The sequence below is a fragment of the Photinus pyralis genome, unplaced genomic scaffold, assembly GCF_008802855.1.
Source record: "Photinus pyralis isolate 1611_PpyrPB1 unplaced genomic scaffold, Ppyr1.3 Ppyr1.4_LG6, whole genome shotgun sequence".
NCBI classification, from domain to species: domain Eukaryota; kingdom Metazoa; phylum Arthropoda; class Insecta; order Coleoptera; family Lampyridae; genus Photinus; species Photinus pyralis.
In genome coordinates this window covers 28,374,739-28,394,259 of record NW_022170663.1, presented here as the reverse complement: position 1 = coordinate 28,394,259, position 19,521 = coordinate 28,374,739, and the positions used below count along the sequence as shown (strand labels likewise).

The window sequence follows — 19,521 nt, the reverse complement described above, 5'->3', positions numbered from 1 at the left end:
CATAAAAAGTTTAGATCAAATTGGTCCATAATGCGCAGCACGATTTTTGGCGTGTGCCTTTATAGGCAATTCGATTCTAGAACGTGGCCGATCGATATACGATGCCAACTTAAAGAACCGCATCGTTCTAGCCCTCGGCGTTTCCGAATAAACGCCAAAATATACAAACTATTGAAAGGTTCCATCCTGTATATACAACTTAGGACGATACATACATTTTTGAGAGTTGGCAACCATGGGAAAAAGCCAAGGTTATTTTGGAAAAAGCTGGCTGCGCCATCTAGAAAGCACGAACGGGGGTTACGTTTGGCATCTGGTCTTGAATGGCGGTCCTGAACGCGTCGCTCCATAAATGTTTGTTGTTATTTTGTGTTATTTAATACATTTCTTTATATCGTATTTGTGTTTTGTATGCCGCATTTGATTTTTTTTGTGTTTCAATCTTTGTTTTTGAAATTTACTTGGTTTAACCGTAATGCAGAATGACATGTTTCATACCGTTATCCCTATGTTTGTAATCATTTACGGTTTTGGTGTAATGTTTGCTTAATTTATGTTTATTGATGTTGATTACTTGGTCTTGTCCCTGAAGTAACATTCATATAAATTTTGATCATTTTATTTTAATATGTGAAAATTACAGATTCGTCTGATGTATATACTGACTTGTTGTTTGTAACTAACCATTTTCTCCGTGAATGAAGCAGTCACGGGGGTGGTAAAAACTGTAGTAAAAATTGAGCTACGACACCTAATTCTGTGATTGTCTTCGATTTTCAACTGTAGGCTCGAAACCCCGCAACCAGGGGCGGGTTACCTATCTTGCCGGAGCGGGATTACGCTAATCAAAGCTCTTCAGATTAAAGCTATGTGTGATAACTGAGTTACGATTCGTAATTTCCACATATCACATATCTGGTTTTTAGTTAAATTTGCCTTGTAATTTTCCATTTGCTTTTAACAAAAGGACTTTATTGCACCAAAGATGAATCACATCCTGTGTATTCCGCCCTTTCTTAGAATCTTGGTACCTGCTTACTTGACCCATAATTCCAAAAACTTGTTTTTAACCTATATGTTACCTCTTGAAGTCTACCTGCTACTTTTTGTCATGTTATAATTTTATGTTACGCATTCACATCATTACAAACAATTAATTTTACAACACAATTTGTTATTAATTTGACGGCTGGTTTTTTTATTGGTAATTTCTTTTTTTTTCCCAGCCTATTTCTGTTTTGATTCGGTGAACTACCATTTTCAAAGTTTATTTTTCAGTGTACATAATTCGACTTTAAATTTTCGAGCTTTTACAATCAATAATAATTGCGATCATTATTAAACAAACTTTTCACAATTTCAGTGTTTTACTTTACGTTCCTTCCCTACTGTGCTTCAGGTCATAGCGTTATTTATAACTAGCGTAAGGGGCCCTGCCTTAGATGTTTGATCACGTGCCACTTTTCAAATTTAAGCGGGATGTTGTTTTGTTTTGGAGGGAATAGTCATTCTGATGGCCATTTTTTAATGTTGCCGAGTTGACTTTATTTCCGTGTTCTTGTAGTTAGTATAGAACCTAGGGGTTAAGCAAACTACACTATAAAAAGTACTATTTATTGGCTGGTGGTGGGGAGGTGGGAGGAGTGCAGGTTATGAAGTCGTTACAAGCGATTATTTTATAACTTCGATTTTCTTCAGACCGCCCACCCCGCGGTAGGAGGGGAGTTTACCGCGCCCGCGTCGATCAAAGACCCCAATTTTCCAACCCCCTCCTAACTGCGCCCGCGATTCTACCCTTTTGACCGTCCCCGTCGGCGGGGTAGGTGTTGGTGTGGTATTGGAATCAATTTTAATACAGTTATTTTGTTTCAGTGCGAACTCTACAAAAGTGGAGCTGCCGAAGGTAATTTATGTATCCCGTTATGCGATTCGCAAGATCAGTTCACGTTCACGTGTCAAACGTTCCACTCCACCAAGGACGCAGTCATTCGAGTCACATGGGGAGACATACGTTTTGTACTGAAATCCGCCGTGTCGAATATTCCTGCAATACACTGGTACGACAATGGTGTCTTGAAGTATCCCAGTGAAAAGGAATTTTTGTCAACCCTAAAGGCAGTAACTAAACACATGCTGAATTACTCATTACCGAGCAGCAGCATAAATAAGCTGGCGTATCTGCAACCAAACGAGAGGGAGATGAATCTAAAAATTCGCGGAGTTGAAATGGACAACATATGGATCCTGGTTCAGGACAACGAGTATTTAATCTCGAAAGCGTACGCCGATAGAGAAATCTTCCCGCAAGTTATGGGAACTTGTGGGCCATACTTTGGTTTGGAATTCGTGGAGGCCTTACCGGAAACGTACTCTCTGCTGTACGACCAGGATACGAAGAAGAATTGGAAACGAAACGTCAAGTACGCGATCATGATGATGGAATTGCTGGAAGAACTCGATAACAATTTTCGGGAACCACTCCATTTGTGTGATGTCAAAATACGCGACTTTGGGATAACCGATCCAGAAAACGGCAGAGCGAAGGTTCTAGATTTGGATATGGTCTATCCCAAATCGATCGTAACTAGATTTATTAAAGAAATCGAGACCTGCGGGGAAGATGGGGACTGTAAGTATTACGACTGTCGGGGTAGATGCAACACTGAGATTGGTAAATGTGGCGCGACGATCACAAACAATAATCTCCAAGTGGTGTGCGAGAAAATATTCTTGGGGTGGAGAATGTCAAATACGATACTTTTACCCGGTCTGCTACTGTCGAAGTACGCGCCGGATGAACTGATGGTCGCCTTGCGGCAGTGTGGCAATCCAGAAAATGAAGATAAGGTGCCGCGTGGTGCTGCTAGCGAAGATGTTAGGAAACAAATTTATAACATCCTGGTCGAAATTGACCAATATATCGAATCTGATTCGTATTCTTAAGAAGCTGCCACGATCAATCGATTTCACTATGACTTGCACCCCAAAGCTTGAAAAGGGATGATTTTGCGTCACACGCTTTAAGTACTTGGGGGCCTTGGTTCTCGAACATTCGCAAGAGATCATCGCGAATCAAATCGTGAGGTTGGTAGGAGTGGTGCGAACGAACTCGGGAATGGTAGGTACCCGGGTCGTTTGTAATTTGCAATATTTTCAATAATAAACGACCACAGAAGAAAATACAGAAAGCCTTTTACTATCCAATCACTGGCTTGAAGGTTTAATAATAGTCTTAGTAGTAAGTGGAGGTAAGCAGCCACATTGACACCTTTATTGCTCCGGTTCAAGTTTGTGCAACTGTAGAGTGAAGAAAGCGTAGGACAGCACAAATCTTGATATAATGCAACATCAAAATCTGTATAGACTACCATAAGCAAAAAGTGCAGGTAAGCATCGTAGTACGAAGGCGTAGAAGGGTCACACAAACAAAACAAATTTTATGATTTCATTGTTGCAATTTCAGCCAACAAATTGTAGATTACGATTTACAATTGTAGATTACGTGTAGATTACGGTCTACAATTGTAGATTATGATCTACAATTGTAGATTACGGTCTACAATTGTAGATTCCAATTTACAATTGTGTATTAAATTAAGCATTGTACATACATTAATGTGCTATTGTCATTGAGTCGAGTTCTCTCCAAGTAAGTAGCAGCGTGGAGGCGGAAAAGCTATTGGTAATTGCAAATTAGTGATTTCTAGGAGTGATCTACAATTGTAGATCGTAATCTACAATTTGTTGGCTGAAATTGCAACAATGAAATCATAAAATTTGTTTTGTTCGTGTGGCCCTTCTACGCCTTCGTATCGTAGAGTGTTAAATAAACGGTTAAACGTTATAAACTATCGGACATTTAATTGCCAACGCCTATTTAGAAGGTTGAAGGTACTATAACTTTTTAGTACTAATTTAGTGATTCCCCATGTCTTACCATTGAATTTATAACTATCAAATTCAATGGTTTTACTAAAAAGTTGAGCGCCACTCAGTTTCTTTAAATGATTGGAGCTTTTAGTCCAGTCAAAATAGGATTTGAACTTACAAAAGGTCAACGAGTTTTGAAACTTGGTAGATTACTATATTTTGGGGTCTCTGAGTTTGCGACCTTGAGCGACCGCTGCTTGCGCCGCCTTATTGGGGAAAGGGTACGAAAATTCAGTTTTTCGATAATTTCTTGGTTCCAGCGCCAACTCCGTTAAAAGTAGCTATTACGAAAGTTATAGAGCACATATTTCAACTTTCGTATTTAAAGTTTTTAAATCAGATGAATATTTTACGAGCCACAGCCTAGTAAAAGTCAAAACATTTTTTGAATTTGTAAAATCGCAATAGGTACTATTTTCTCCAAATATGGGCGGCAGATGTTCATTTGTTTCGGCTACACCTTTTCCAGTTTTAGTTTAAAAAGCGTCAATTGTATTTTAAAAATATCAATTGAATATTAAAAAATATCATTTGTATTTTAAAATTGTTAATTGAATATTCAAAAACATCATTTGTAGTTTAAAATAAACAATTTAATATTATAAAGTGTCATTTGTATTTTAAAAATATCAATTGAATATTCAAAAGCGTTATTTGTAGTTTAAAATATCAATTGAATATTAGAAAATGTTAATTATAGTTCAAATTGCTCATTTCTATTTTAAAAAGTATCATTTGAATTTTAAAGAATGTCATTTATAGTTTACATAGAAATATTTGGGAAAAAAATCAAGTGTGTTGTATATGAATCAATTGTTGCTTTTTATAGCAACGGCTTTTTTCTCTTAGCAGCAGTTTGTTTACAAGCTTTCAAGTCACAAACGATCTTTATTGAATTATAAATTCAAAATGAACTTTAGCGATAATTGTGCAATATGCAGGAGATCAATGTTGAGAAAGGCCGTGGGGCATTTGTTACATAGAGTTTGTTTTGGAAACTTGAATGAAGCAGATCCATTGTGTCCATTATGCCGGAGTGGAGTGGACGAGGCAAAAAATATAGAAAGGAGAATCAATAATAAAGACTCCCAGGACAGGGAAAGGATTGTTTTGTGTGCTAATAGAGGCGAAGACTGGACGCAATTAGAAAAGACACTGGGAATAAAATATCAAACGGCATATAAGTGGATAAGTTCATTCATATACATATGTATGTATATAGGTACACTATATATATTATATTAACAATGCTTATTATTAAGGATCCTCAGATCCTTTATAGTTTTGTATTGTCGTCCGTCCGTCCGTCCGTCCGTGTGCGCTCTAACTCTTTTTAAAAGTGGCCGATTGAGTTGAAATTTGGTGTACGGGTTCTTTGGACATTAAGGACGGACGCTATTGATTTTCAGGAAGCTGGTTCAATAGGAACAAAAGTTATAGTACTTCGAGTGAATCGGAAACAGGAAAAACTACGGGCTCAATATAATAGAAATCAACATATTTCATTCCCTAGGTCATGTATCGGGTTGGGACTTCCGCTAGATTATTCCCTATGACTCTTAGATGTGTAATACTTTAATATAACTCTTCTCTGTGGTATAAGGTCGAAAGTTTTAGAGCAAAATGTAGCAAAAATTACACTTTATACTTGAATTTAGAGTTTTAAAAGGTTTCAAACGCATTATCTTGATGCAGCAAGAGTACATCACGTGCACATTTGATAACCGCATGTGTGTGATTCAAAAATGTTAAATTATTGCCATATGGGTTTTGATCAAAAATAATCAAAATCGTTATTTATGCACCAAGATCGTCGAGAAAAAGACTAGGGGCATTATCTCAATGCTCAAGACATAAATTTGATGCATTTCTGGCGCCCACATGGATTTTGATCAAAACATGTCAAAATCGTTATTTATGCACCAAGATCGTTGGGAAAAAGACTAAGAGCATCATCTCAATGACCAAAACATGAATTTGATCTATTTTTGGCGACCACATGAATTTTGATCAAAACATCTCCAAATTGTTATTTATGCACCAAGAACGTTGGGAAAAAGACCAAGAGCATTATCTCAATGATCAAAACATGAATTTGATCTATTTTTGGCGACCACATGGATTTTGATCAAAACAAGATTAAAAGCATTATCTCAATGGCCAAGACATGAATTTGATGTATTTTGTAACATTAAAATAAATTATCGTTAAAAGTTATTGTAATACTGAGGATCCTTCGATATTTCGTTGTATCGGTTTATTAGTTTTATTATTCTCCTAGTGGACCAGGTGGCGATCGCCCGCCTGCCCCTAATCATTGATGTGTGTATAATCCAATGCCCTAATGAATGTAAGTGATATCATTGTGTTTATATCGTTTATAAATACAATGGTGATATTCAAGCAACTTAGGTAAATGTTTTGTAATAATTATATTGAATCTTTATTTTCAACATAAATTCCCATAGTGAATATTACGAGCTAAAATCTACAATATGGATTATAGGGAAAATAAGTAGGTAATGCCATAATAGTAATTGTGAAAAAAGTCAAGTTAAAATATTAATACATGAATTATAATATCACTTTTGGTACCTACATAATTGAAATGAAGTACAACAACAAATCAAAAAAACAAATATCAAAAAGAAGTATGCCTTCAAAATAAGCCTGTCTGCTTTCTGTTTCATTTCATTAATGGATTGAGAGAGTAGTAAAAATCAGATCCAACAAAAAGAGCATGGTACATTTCGGATTCTATGATGCCATCCCATTGATGTGTGCAGGTTGATAATTAACAAATGTATAACTTGCTTCATTTGGAACTATAGATATACCTACTTGTCTTTTACGAATCATTATCACACGGACCACATTGGATGAAAAACTGCATTGTTTGTTGCATAATCACAATGGGAATATATTAAATCGCTAAAGCTATTGAGGTCTCTTTGAAATATGCATTCACAGAATCCCACTGGGCGCATTTGACATGTTTGAATATCCTAGACAGCAGATACATTTGAAAATGGCGATCATTACAGGATGGATAATCACAATCGGTATAATTTTGTATCCACGGGAGCCATGTGTTTGAAGAGATGTGCGTCAAAACAGTATTTATCATTTGTTTCATAATCACACTGGACACATTTAAAATCTTTAATACTTCTGTGTGATAAGACATGTCGTTTCAAACTCCTTTTGTAATTTGTTTCAAAACTACAATGAGGACATTTTAAATCCTTGGAAGTTTTGTGTGTTAACAGATGTTTATTAAACTGCGATTTTTTATTAGTTCCGTAATCACACTGGGTACATTTAAAATCCTTAGAAGGCTTATGATTTAGGAAATGTTGCTCAAGGTTCCTTTTGCTATATGTTGCATAATCACATAAGGAACATTTAAAATCTTTAGAAGTTACGTGTTTTAGTAGGTGTACACTTAATTGGTTTTTGTTATTAGTTTTGTAATCACACTTGTCACATTTTATGTCCTTCGTTTTGTGTGTTAATAGGTGTGTACGTAACCGGGATTTTATACTCGCAGAATAATCACATAAGGCACATTTAAAATTTCTCAAAGCCATGTGTTTCGCAAGATGGCGGTTGAGGTTCTTTTTGCTATTTGTTCCAAAATCACAAATGTTACATTTAATATCCTTGGAAGGGTTGTGCGTTAACAGATGTGCATTTAAACGAAACTTCAGATTGGTTCCATAATCACACAGGGTACATTTGAAATTTTTGGAAGTCTTGTGTTTTAAAAGATGTTTATTTAAACGAAATTTAAGATTAGTTTCGTAATCACACTGGGCACATTTCAGGTCCTTGGAAATTTTGTGTATTGCAAGATGATATTTGAGATACTTTTTGTTATTTGTTGTATAATCGCACTGGGCACATTCAAGATCTTTACAAGTCTTGTGTGTTAACAGATGCCCTTTCAAACAGGATTTATAATTGGTTTTGTAATCACACATACCACATTTTAAATCCTTAGAGGTCTTGTGTCTTACAAGGTGTCTTTTCAATATGTACTTCCTATTAGCAGTGTAACCACACTGGACACATTTCAAACCATCTGAAGTTTGTGGTCTCTTAGTAGATAAAGTATCGCCAACAATATGTTCAGAACTTTTGTATGGAATGTCTCCCACAAATTGATTTCCTTGCTGCACTTCTTTGTTATCGTCCCAATTATTCACGTCAGCGACATTAAGATAATACACCTTGGTTGTTGTATCAGTATCAAGTTCTTGTTTGATCGTTTTGGGCAAGATATCATTCTGACGGAAAAGCTTTTCATCAATTAATGTATTAATTTCTTCTTCTTCATGAGGTTCAATTTTAACTATTACTGTAGACATTTCACTCTACTGTATTTTTTCAAGAAATCAAGACCATTCAAAATGACCTTGTTGTAAGCTATGTGATGTGAATGCAGGAACGAATCAACTTGACTGCACGGAAATTATATACAGGCTGTCCAATATATCCGTATACATAATTATAAAAATCTGTTTTGACATAATGCTTCTTGTTGTAGGTCTGAAGTGTAAAGAACTCTGCGTCCAGTATCATGGAACATCGTGCCTAAATGCCACGTCGTCTCTTCAGAGTAAATATGCAGGTAAAGCGGAAGAGAAGGAGAACCACGAGTCGGTAATTTCAGACAACCCACCCACTACCACTAGAGCGTCGAAGAGCCTGAAGAAGTGACAGAGGAGAATGATTACGTTGAGATATAAATGAATGTGTGAATATTTTGATGTGAAAATACTGGTTTTACGTGAATAAATGATACATAGAAATACTTTATTTTACAATTAATATTTCCTCACACGTGAAAGTTGAACGTGAAAAGTAACTTTACACCAACTTTTCAGTTACCTACTTCGTATGAAATTTCACAAAGAGCATTTTCAGCTAAACATATTTCATCTAGTCCTAAAAGTCGCAACATATTTGCAAAAAACCCCAAAAAACATAAAAATTGATGATTTTCGCCTCCTTTTATGAATTTTCTAGGCTAAGAGGTAGACCTAGGCTAACTTCTCAGTATCTACCTTGTATAAAATTTCACGAGAAATATTTTCAGCTAAAAATATTTTATCTAGACCTCATAGATCGCGAGATATCAGCCAAAAAAGACTAAAACGCGGTTTCTGGGGGGTGGTGGGGTGGCTGGGGCCCTTAGCACTCTCGTCATGTAGGACACCTACAGGAAGTTTTTTAATTCGCATTCGCTCTCTCTACACCATTTCCAACTGTAGTTCAAAAAGAATCACATTAATTTTCAAATATATGATTTGTATTTTAAAATTGTGGGATGAATATTCAAAAGCGTCATTTGTAGTTTAGAATGGTCAATTGAATATTAAAAAATATCATTTGTATTACTTTAATTTTAAAAAGTGTCATTTCATTTGTATTTTAAAAGTATCAATTGAATATTCAAAAGCGTCATTTGTAGTTTAAAATGGTCAATTTAATATTAAAAAATATAATTTCAATTAAAATATAACATAGATATGAAAAAAGATGTTAGGTAGCGTGTATAGAATCATTGATTTTTTAACATTTTTTTATATATGTATATCGATGAGATTTATGAAAGGATAGTTTTCTCTTGATAATTTCCGCTACTTATTTATTAATCAATAAATATCAGAGATAGACAATTTTCGTGGCAATAATAATCGATTATTATCAGCAGCTAACAATCATTATTAATTATTTTCAAAAGTTATCGATAATTATAAAAAGTTATCGATAATTATAAAAAGTTATCGATAATTATCAAACGTTATCGATCATTATCGAAAATTAGCCTTACGATTTATCGATAATTGTCGATTATTATCGAAAGTTAACGATAAGTGATTAAAGTTATCGATAATTATCGATAGTTATCAATTAATGATTAATCGATAATTATCAGACTGAACAGACTTATCGATAAATCGATAACAATTTCATTTATCGCTCAGCTCTAGTAGGTATACGAATTCACGTAAACTGGGACCATTGAATAATAAATTTATTCAATGCTGGGACCGATTTATTTGTGCACAATGCTGCATGGTTATAAAAAAAGCTGATTCGCGAAATTTAGTTATCAAATGTGAATGTGGAAATGATGTAGCTGCCTGCTTGCAACTGACAATATTTTGCCTTCAAATTTTTTTTGATCGTTTTTTAATAACAAAATCTCCCGCTTTCAGTAAAAATGTGGAACCTGCCTATTTTACTGCCTGTGAATAGAATGTATGAAATTGCATTCATTCAAGGACAAGGACTGCAAGCTTCGTTCGTCTAAATGTATTATTATTTACATTACAAATTTACGCAATGCTTCTTAAGGGATCTATTTTTAGAACATTCCAATCCTATTTATAAAACCATTCCAATGATAACACAAAAAAACATCCGGAGTTCCTGACATCTGACGATTAAAAAGGAAAATATTCGAATGGTCAAAATAAATGGTTTGTAATGCTGCCATCTAATGTCAATGTAACGCTCCACTTTCGATCGCCCACGGACTTTCAAACGATCGAACTGCTCCTAGCGGCGGCCAGTTGGCACATGGTCACACAAACTGTTATATGGGATCCGCGCTTCTGATAGTTATAAATTCAATGGTACAGTCGCTGTAAAACTGCTCCTCTTCTTTCAATATTCAAAGTTTTGTCATTTAAAATCCAATGTTGCGGCCAGGAGTCATTCTCAAAGATTTCATTTTTAAAAAGTTACATCAATCACAATGGCGGCAAGCAGCAGTAGTGCAGCTATTTATTCTAGATGTCGCTAAGGTAAAACTTAAACTTGGCGCGCGTCTGTAAAAATATAAGGAACTGCTTCATCCGATTATGATGTCATTAAGTTCAATGAACGGTTATTTGTCTAAAGACCAGTATATAAACGTGACCTATACCAACATTCCTTTCTCCATGACATTTGTGATTTGAATGTGCGTGGGCGACCCTACGGAAAAGAAGACTCTTTGGAAATTTTACACGATTGTGTAAAGGCCGAAACCCATTGGCAACACGCCACGCCACGCCACGCCATGTGGCATAGGTTCACGTGGGACAGTTTGTGTACATATTTGTAACACGCCACGTGATGACACGCTTGTCAGTTTATTTAAAAAATTGGCAGTAGTAACTTTGAGTGCGATGGACTACACTAGCGCAAGCAGTTCGTCTAGTGAGAGTTCTTTAGAAGAATGTGCTGCTTCTGTCATCGTTTTGAATCAGTTATTTTGTTATCGATTTGTGTGTATTAAATCCTTTAATACCTAAACCTAACTTTCCTTTTTTGATTACGATATTTAAAAACGTTCTACTCATTCGTGAAAGACATTGCATGCTTAATAATATTTTAGGTTCGCCACCTATCGGCAACATTCCCGCGGAATGCCCCTCTTAAAATAAATACGGAAACAGATTGCCGCGGGAGTGGAGAGGCGACCGGGGAACATTCACACGTACCAACACGCGTGGGTCACATCTGAGGGTTTTGAATCGTCACACGTGAGGTGGCGTGGCGTGGCATAGCGCGTGTCAAGTGTGTACGCGGTACATGTGAGATGCCTCAACCTTAACAACGTCCTGTGAATATGATTGTCGATACGAAGCACCCTATACATCATGTAGGTTACACAAGCTGCCAACAGAAATCTGGTGGGATTACAGAAAAGGGAAAGAGAGCGAAGATGAGACGGATGAATATCTTGGAAGACGACATGTGTTTACAATTTCAAACACCTGCAGTCCACTTTTTTCTTAGAAATGCGTGAAATGCAGGGAATGGGCGATTTTGGGGTGGTTTATGGGTATTAGCAGATCAAATTACCGCGTGGCTTGGGTTGGTCAAATAAATAGGATTTAACATGTGTGTTCATGCTTTTTGTCTTGTAACCGGCTGAAGTGTAAAGTACGGCTTGTCTTGAAATATTTTGTGATACCTTAATCATTACTGTGTGCTTTGTTATATCAGGTGAGGTATTTGCTTTATTCAATTAATCTATAAATGTGTGTCACTTGAATGTAGATGGTAACCCTTTACTTATGTACTTACTGAATTCAATCACTTGTACCTTTAATGTGTAACCTTTGTTGGTATTGGCAATCATGTTTCATTGTCGGTAGGGCTGTATCTGTGCTGTACATACTTGCATGTGTACATATTTAATTTGTGTATTGTGCTTTTTAGTCACCTAACACTAACATTTTCACTCGTTCCGAACCCAACAACTTTAGCCCAGGTACTCCTCCCGCCCGGCGAGGTATATTTGACATCTCTTAGTTTTGTCCGATGTATGTGTTGTAATACCTGGGGAATATGGCTCGATCCCATTTTGGTTACTCATAGCGTGTTTGTATTAGTTACCCCGATTTCGAGAGGGCTCAAACGTGCTGTACATTGGATGTTGTTCATTATAGGACTACTCCGAATTAGGTTTTCCTGCAGTTTTCCTAATTCGTAAGGTAAATGCCGGAGTAGTATAGAACCACTTAAGACCCTCTGCAGGGGACCGTTTTGGTATTAGCTGCAATATAAACTTAATCAACTATTGCTTTTGGTATTCCTTACCCATAAAACGCCCTCAGTGCCTGCTGAGAACCCAGTTATTACACAACGCAGGTGTCCTACATGACGATCACGATCTTAGTGTACTCGGAGTGGCCCCAGAGTGACAGATTCTCGCGGGAAATGTAAGCGAGAATATTCAAATAGGCAGCCATGTTAGTTTGGCATTCCCGCTACTATATACCGAATGTGGTCCAATATTCCAGTGTGACTTGAAGTTGGCGTTAGCCACCAAGCTAGTAGGAGGCTAAGATCATCACACATGTAAATAAATGGATGAATATACGCATACATTTTCGTCACATGGCGTGGCGTGTTGCCAATGGGTTTCGGCCTTAACGCTGCCCGTATCCTATGTCTATCCTACGACGTGCATTTCCTCAAAAATCACAGGGGTGCAAAAATGCATTTATTATCTATTGCATAAGAATTATAAACATAAATTGGGGGGGGGGGTCGTTGGCGCAGAGACCAGATCTACTCTCGAAATTCTCCGGGTATGCTCAGAGGTAGAAATTATGGTGGGCGGGGGTGAATTTTCAGTAAAAAAATATGAATTGCCCCCAGTAATTATTTTTTCGGCACGGTTAATTTTTTACTTCACTGCACCCTCTTAGCACCGCCCCTGGGTATCCTCTGTCAATTTCGAGGTCAGATGTAGGCTCTATGCCCCCTATAACCCCAGAGTAGGATTTCTCCGGCTTGTCATATAACGAGCGATCAAAAAAGGATTGACAATCGAGTCGCCGATTTCCGGGTAACCAAAAATTCCAAAGGTTATGTACTCGACAACTCTTTTTTGATCGCATTAGTATGAAGTTAGTGAAAATAATGATTACAATATAATTGTAGGAATAACAAAATAAACAAAAACAAACAGTTTTTTTCTAAATAAAGCAAATTCCCCTATGTATCCTTTTAAATTCACCACGTCAAAGCATTAATATAAGAATAAATTAATAAATAACTCTGGTAATAGTGCATAATCGTTTTTTGCGTGTACTGTTAAATGTTATTTAATCTATGTCAACCAGCTGTTTTTTATTTCGTTAAAATAAGCAAAGGAATGTGCACAAGGTCAAGGAAGCCTACATATAAAAGTAATTTAATTTAGAGTTATACACAAACCAATTGTGTAAGTAGATAGTACCACCTACTCGACACGATGTGGCAGCCCAATTTATTTACTACAAAAATAATACTTCACTATCTTTCGATTTTAAAACATGCTGCGACCTCTGATATTTAATAGCTGAATCACGGTTCAATTCGTCTGCCGTCCTTAAAATACTATTAAAAACACAACATAAAACGGTAAACATCCATATAAACATACGTAATTTTGCCACTGTTGTAATATCTTACAGAGCTTTATAAAGTCTCCGCGGCGGCGCTGTGATCTTAATCTTAAATTCCTATACAACATTTACAAAGAATGGCCAGCTGAAATTGATCTCGAAGCAACTCCACTCCTTTCCCACTTGTGAAAAATAACATTCCGAAGTCTCTTACATAAAATAGATTGTTAATTAGCCAGACCGTCTTAAGTTCAGAAGGTATCTGAAGGGCCTGGATGCGGTAACCTTAGAACTAAAGTTGTATTTGGAGATGAATGCCGCTAAGTACTTTTAATACTCCGACATTCACCTCTGGACGGACGAAACAGTTGAAGACATTCGAAGTAAGGCACTCTAACATTAGTACAACTTCACTTAAAAACCTAGAATAACCGTAGGTATGTTTACAAAACGCTCCCAACTAAATGACTAAACTCGTCATTTGTAAATTACACCATCATCTCTAGTGTTAATCTAATCGCGTATAAACCCACAATAACATAAAATTAAACACAACCTTTCATCCTTCCACACAGATGGGTTTTTATTTTTCCCACTCTTACAATTAAAACATTTAGTTTAAAACAAACACAATAAATAATCCCTTGTGTTGTATTTCTAATTAGTAAGTAAGGAGAAATATAAAATTCCCAGACGAGAGGCGGCCATGTCTGAGCCTAAAATATCGAGAATTCTGAATAGGTCCTTTGTTAATTACTTACATGGCTGCTATTTATTACTAGCTTACCCGATAAACTTCGTACCGCGTTGAGGAAATTCCGTTTTTTTCGCGGTCCCTTGGAAATTCCGGAAAGTGCTCTGTAACAGTATTTCTGTACAGCTTATTTAAACTTATTTTTACGTAATTCAAGTATCCAGTCTAAATGTAATCATGACTCCCAAGTATGAATGATGTGACTGAATTGGAATGCATTTAAAGGCGAATTGTTTATTTCAAGTTATTGTAGCTGAGTATACATTTCAAAGATAGCCGCTATGACGCAAAAAGAGAATTAAATATAAGTAAATATCGCGACGTAAATAGAATTGCATTCATCGTATGTAAATAGGTAAATTAGGGTACAAAACTGCATAGAAATAACGACTAACGAGTATTAACGCTAAGGTCAAAGTCCGAGTCATTGTAAACAATTAGTTGAGAGCTAGTAGAGCGATTCAAATCCGTCTATTCTCTACCGCTGCCAAAGTGTCAAAAGCTTAAGTCACGGGCGTTCAAACTATTTATACATGTGCGAGTTTGCGCGATAAAGCGAATTGAGGTCAGTGGATACAAAGTGAGAAAGTATAAATACCGGGATTTCAAGCACCAAAAGGGGGTTGCCCGCCGCCGTTTTTCGGAGCAACATCTATGTCAGTCGCGCCCGCAAATTATAAGCGCGAAGATTAATAAAGCGCTAAGGCGACTTTTATAAGAAAAGCAAGCAAAAGAACCGAGTGAAATAATCTCCATCGAGCCAGCGCAAAAGGCGAAAACGATTCTTCACAGCGCGCCGAAGAAATTTTGGAAATTACCAGACTACTGCAGACGAGAATTTCTTGTCGCTGTTCCGTTGTCGGTACGTGCGCAATCCAGCTGGAGAGTACCAAACTGAGATCAAGATAAACCAGCCTGCCTGTGATTGGTCAAGCTGAAAAGCGAATAGCAACCTGCAGTGGGCGGTCTGAATTCATTCGACTTCCACATCGATCGTGCGACAAAGTGTCCTCCAAGTCCTGGTGCACTTATGAACTAGAGGTATTTGTAGACAATAATTCGTTGTAGTTCGCCTCGTTGTCGATTTATTATTTCGTTGTAGTTCGCCTCGTTGTCGATTTATTATTTCGTTGTAGTATTTTTATTATTACACTATTATAAATTGGTATGTTTGTAAAGGCGATTTAAATTACCTACTAGTGTTGCGTTCAATTCAGTGCTTATCAGCACTATTTGCATTCATTTAAACGACTCTAATGTTTATAAGAAGAACCACCCCCAAATAAAGGATTTTAAGAAGAGACGATAAAGAGAGTTGGAAAGTAACCAGCCGGTTACAGCTCTCGGAGGTAAACCTTCAGGTTGTTTTGGTACGTAGTCTACAGCACTAGTCTTCGATATGAAAAGACCTACTTTTTGTCTGTAAAACGTAAAATCCCGTTTTTTCCCGTTCCCCGTGGGAATTTGTGGAAGTGTTTTACCAAATTAGAAATCAACAATTTCCCAATGTTTCATCACAATCATATGAACGGTTTAGACAGGCCGAAAACGAAAAGAGATACCATACAAGCATTCATTTTTCTTTATTTACATACAGGGTGATTCCTATAGTACCTGCCACCGTTTGGGAGCGTGTAGGTGGTGCGTAGGGGAGTATTTTGATATAGGACACTTGGGGTCGAAAATCTAAAATAAGGGTGCCAGAGCCAAATTTACCTTCTGGAATTTCACGCCTGTAGGTAGGCAACCCAACCGGCCGGCGGTGCACACGGAGCGATCTCAGGCGGCGATGTGTGGCTGACACTTGATCAGAATTTTGTTTAAACCAAGATATATCTTGGTTTAAACCCACGAAATCCCGTCTGCAACGACGCGTATCAAGTGAATAAACACTATGGCACGTTTTACTAACACGGAATACGCGGACATGCACTTCATGTACGGATTGGCAAATGGTAACGCACGAGCTGCACGACGAGCGTACGCTGAGCGGTATCCAAACCGTCAGTTACCCTGCAGACAGGTCTTTCAAGAAGTTCACTTCCGACTCTGCGAGACAGGGCAATTGCAGGTAAGCTGACGGAGGCTTAACTTCACACACAGATTCGTGATGCACATCGATACTTGGGTCATTTAAGCACCCATTTCGAAAAGTTTGTTTGTTTACACCGACCTCCTCCTATTTCGCAGCCCACTAGCGCCCGTGATCGCGATCGCCCGTTGGTAATTGCCTTAGAGGAGGATGTGTTGGAACGTTTCGAGGCAAACCCGCGTACTAGCACTCGACTTGTAGCAGATCAGGTGGGTTGTAGTCAACACACAGTGTGGAACATCGCCAACAACAACAACTTACACCCCTATAAGTTTAAGAAAGTGCAAGAGTTACGGCCGGGTGACCATGAAAGGAGGCTGGAATTCTGCAACTTAGTCGTCCAGGAGGAAGAAGCTAATCCGAACTTTCTGAGGAGCGTGCTAGTTACTGACGAGAAAGAATTCTCAAGAGAGGGGACCTTCAATCCTCGTAACAGCCACTACTGGGCGGAGCACAATCCTCATGAAACGTTTACGCGAGGATACCAGGACAAGTTTTCTTTAAACGTTTGGGCTGGCATCCTGGGGGACAACCTAGTGGGGCCTTACATCCTCCCTCCGCGTCTAAATGCCCATAATTACCTGATTTTCTTGCGCGAGGTGCTACCAGAACTTTTAATGGATGTTCCAGTGAACTTGTACTGGGACCACTGGTTCCAGCACGATGGGTGCCCTGCTCACTACGGGCGGCAGGTGAGGGAACACTTGGATCAAACCTATCCGGACAGATGGATCGGCCGTGGAGGTGCGGTGGAGTGGCCTGCCCGCTCGCCCGACATCACCCCATTAGATTTTTACTTGTGGGGGGTGATGGAAGCGCACGTCTACGAGACTCCCGTCGAATCCGAAGAGGACTTAATTGCGCGCGTCGTCATGGCCGGAGAGGCTGTACGCCAGGACATAGGAGTCTTCACGCGAGTTCGAGGGGAGTGGTTGGCTAGATGTAGGAAGTGCATTGAGAACAACGGTGGCCACGTTGAACACTTGTAAACGTTATTGCTTTTGACTGTCGTTTTTCCTCCTTCCCTCCCATGTCGCTTCCTCGCGCTAACTCGCTCTGCATCGCTCCGCGCGAAACGTCGGTCGGTTGGGTTGCCTAAATACAGGTGTGAAATTCCAGAAGATAAATTTGGTTCTGGCGCCCTTATTTTGGATTTCCGACCCCAAGTGTCCTATATGAAAAGACTTCCCCTAGGCACCCCCTATACAGTCCCAAACGGTGGCAGGTACTATAGGAATCACCCTGTATATTCTCAATCGATATATTACATCATCCATGCGTACACTCGCTAACATTTTTGTTTTTTTGGTATTGATATTGCGAGAGATAATTTAAATAAAACAGGATCTTTTGATGCTCAAGTTTTCTGAAATCAAAGGTGATCAAGTGGACGATAATCCTCAAAAATGAGTACAGCAGTAGGTTGTGAATTGTGATCATATGGCAACTCCACAATGCTCTTACATCGCTTTTGTTGGAAGTAAACTGGTATACCTAAACATTGAAAAGTTTATGTCGTTAAAAATTCTCTCGATAATTATCTATCGTTTAGTTGTGAGATTAATCGATAGATTATCGGTAATTATAGGTTTATCGACCAATCCTTTAACATTTTCGATAAATTACACCGGTCTACAGCATTTTTGCGCATGGGACATAATATATACCTTATTTTTATTGCTTCTATAGCCACAAATAAGAATTAGAACAAAAAATGGTTATGTATTTGTTTTTGTGTGAAAAAAATGCAAAAAACCTAAAAAAAAAAATACCTATAGAATCCTACTTACATAGGCATGATTTATTAAATGGTAACGTTTCTACATTTATAATTTGTTTATCTTAGAGTCTAAATGTTTAAAAATGGAACAGTTTTGCTGTTTTTGTCATGTTCAACTGAATCTGATCTTCCATCATGCTTCCAACTTCCTGGCCTTGGGAAGGTACCTAAGTTCCATTGTCTCGAGAAAGTGTTGTCCTTATTCCAAATAAGCTCCCATATTATCCTTAAATTGATCTAAATGAGAATGTAACCTGTGCATCTTTATTCTTTAGAGACATTCTATACCCCATGATACAAAACCAAATCCTGTCAGCTCGTCATAATTTTCAGCTCTATGGTTTCCCAGGAAACACTGAACGGGAAACCATGGACTATTGCCTTAAAACTGTTCCAGGATTTTTTTTCCTCTTTGCTAAGTAACCGCGGAAAAATATCACCCTCCATTTTTCTTTTTTTTAGGGAAAACAAAGATTCCGCTTTAATTTTCGCCCCTGAAAGCTTTCAATCAAACCGCTGTAACTTTTGTAAAAGCAAATATTTTCGATGTCTTAATCGCACTTTTTATTTATTTTTGCTTATTATAGTCAGAATATATATTGTGTAAATCCCATGCGCAAAAAATTCTTTTTTTGTTGACCGGTCGACCATTTTTTTTAATTTATCGATTGACTATCTATTAATCGATAATTATCGATAAGTTATCGATTAACCATTGAGAACAAATTTCAAACGTCAGAATTTAAAAGAAAAGAGGTTAACGACCTTTTTATTTTGTATCAAAATTGCCAGGTGTGACGTGTGATCCTAGATCAGGGGTCGGCAACCTGCGGCTCTTTTGATACCTATAAAGTTGCGGCTCTCCGTATTTATCTAAAGAAATTAGTTCATTTGTTCGAAATTCGCCTTTTTAATTAATCTTATTTTGTATCAAAAGTATACTTGCAGCAAATAATTATCTAATTTTTGACACTTGTTTACTTTCTGGTATTCTTTTGTTTTTTTTATTATAGCCAGCCTACTCCGATGTATAAACACGTAATTAATTAATGAGTAGGTACTTTTG

General features: G+C 37.5%; 2 protein-coding genes across 3 annotated transcripts in view; one reads left to right on the top strand and one right to left on the bottom strand.

The window, feature by feature from the left end:
- The window catches only part of LOC116173401 (divergent protein kinase domain 1C-like), a 90,341-nt gene extending 86,926 nt beyond the window's left edge, over positions 1 to 3,415 (top strand). For both annotated transcript variants that reach the window (XM_031490861.1, XM_031490860.1), the window contains one exon: positions 1,873 to 3,415. In XM_031490861.1, coding sequence (XP_031346721.1) covers positions 1,873 to 2,943 — 1,071 coding nt within the window. In that variant the 3' untranslated portion in view covers positions 2,944 to 3,415. The remainder of the gene's footprint in view (positions 1 to 1,872) is intronic.
- A 3,069-nt stretch (positions 3,416 to 6,484) lies between these two features.
- LOC116175205 (gastrula zinc finger protein XlCGF46.1-like) lies at positions 6,485 to 8,366 on the bottom strand. Its single transcript, XM_031493341.1, has one exon. The coding sequence runs from the start codon at positions 8,298 to 8,300 to the stop codon at positions 6,984 to 6,986; it is 1,317 nt and encodes a 438-aa protein (XP_031349201.1). The 5' UTR covers positions 8,301 to 8,366; the 3' UTR covers positions 6,485 to 6,983.
- Between the last annotated feature and the right edge of the window lie 11,155 nt (positions 8,367 to 19,521).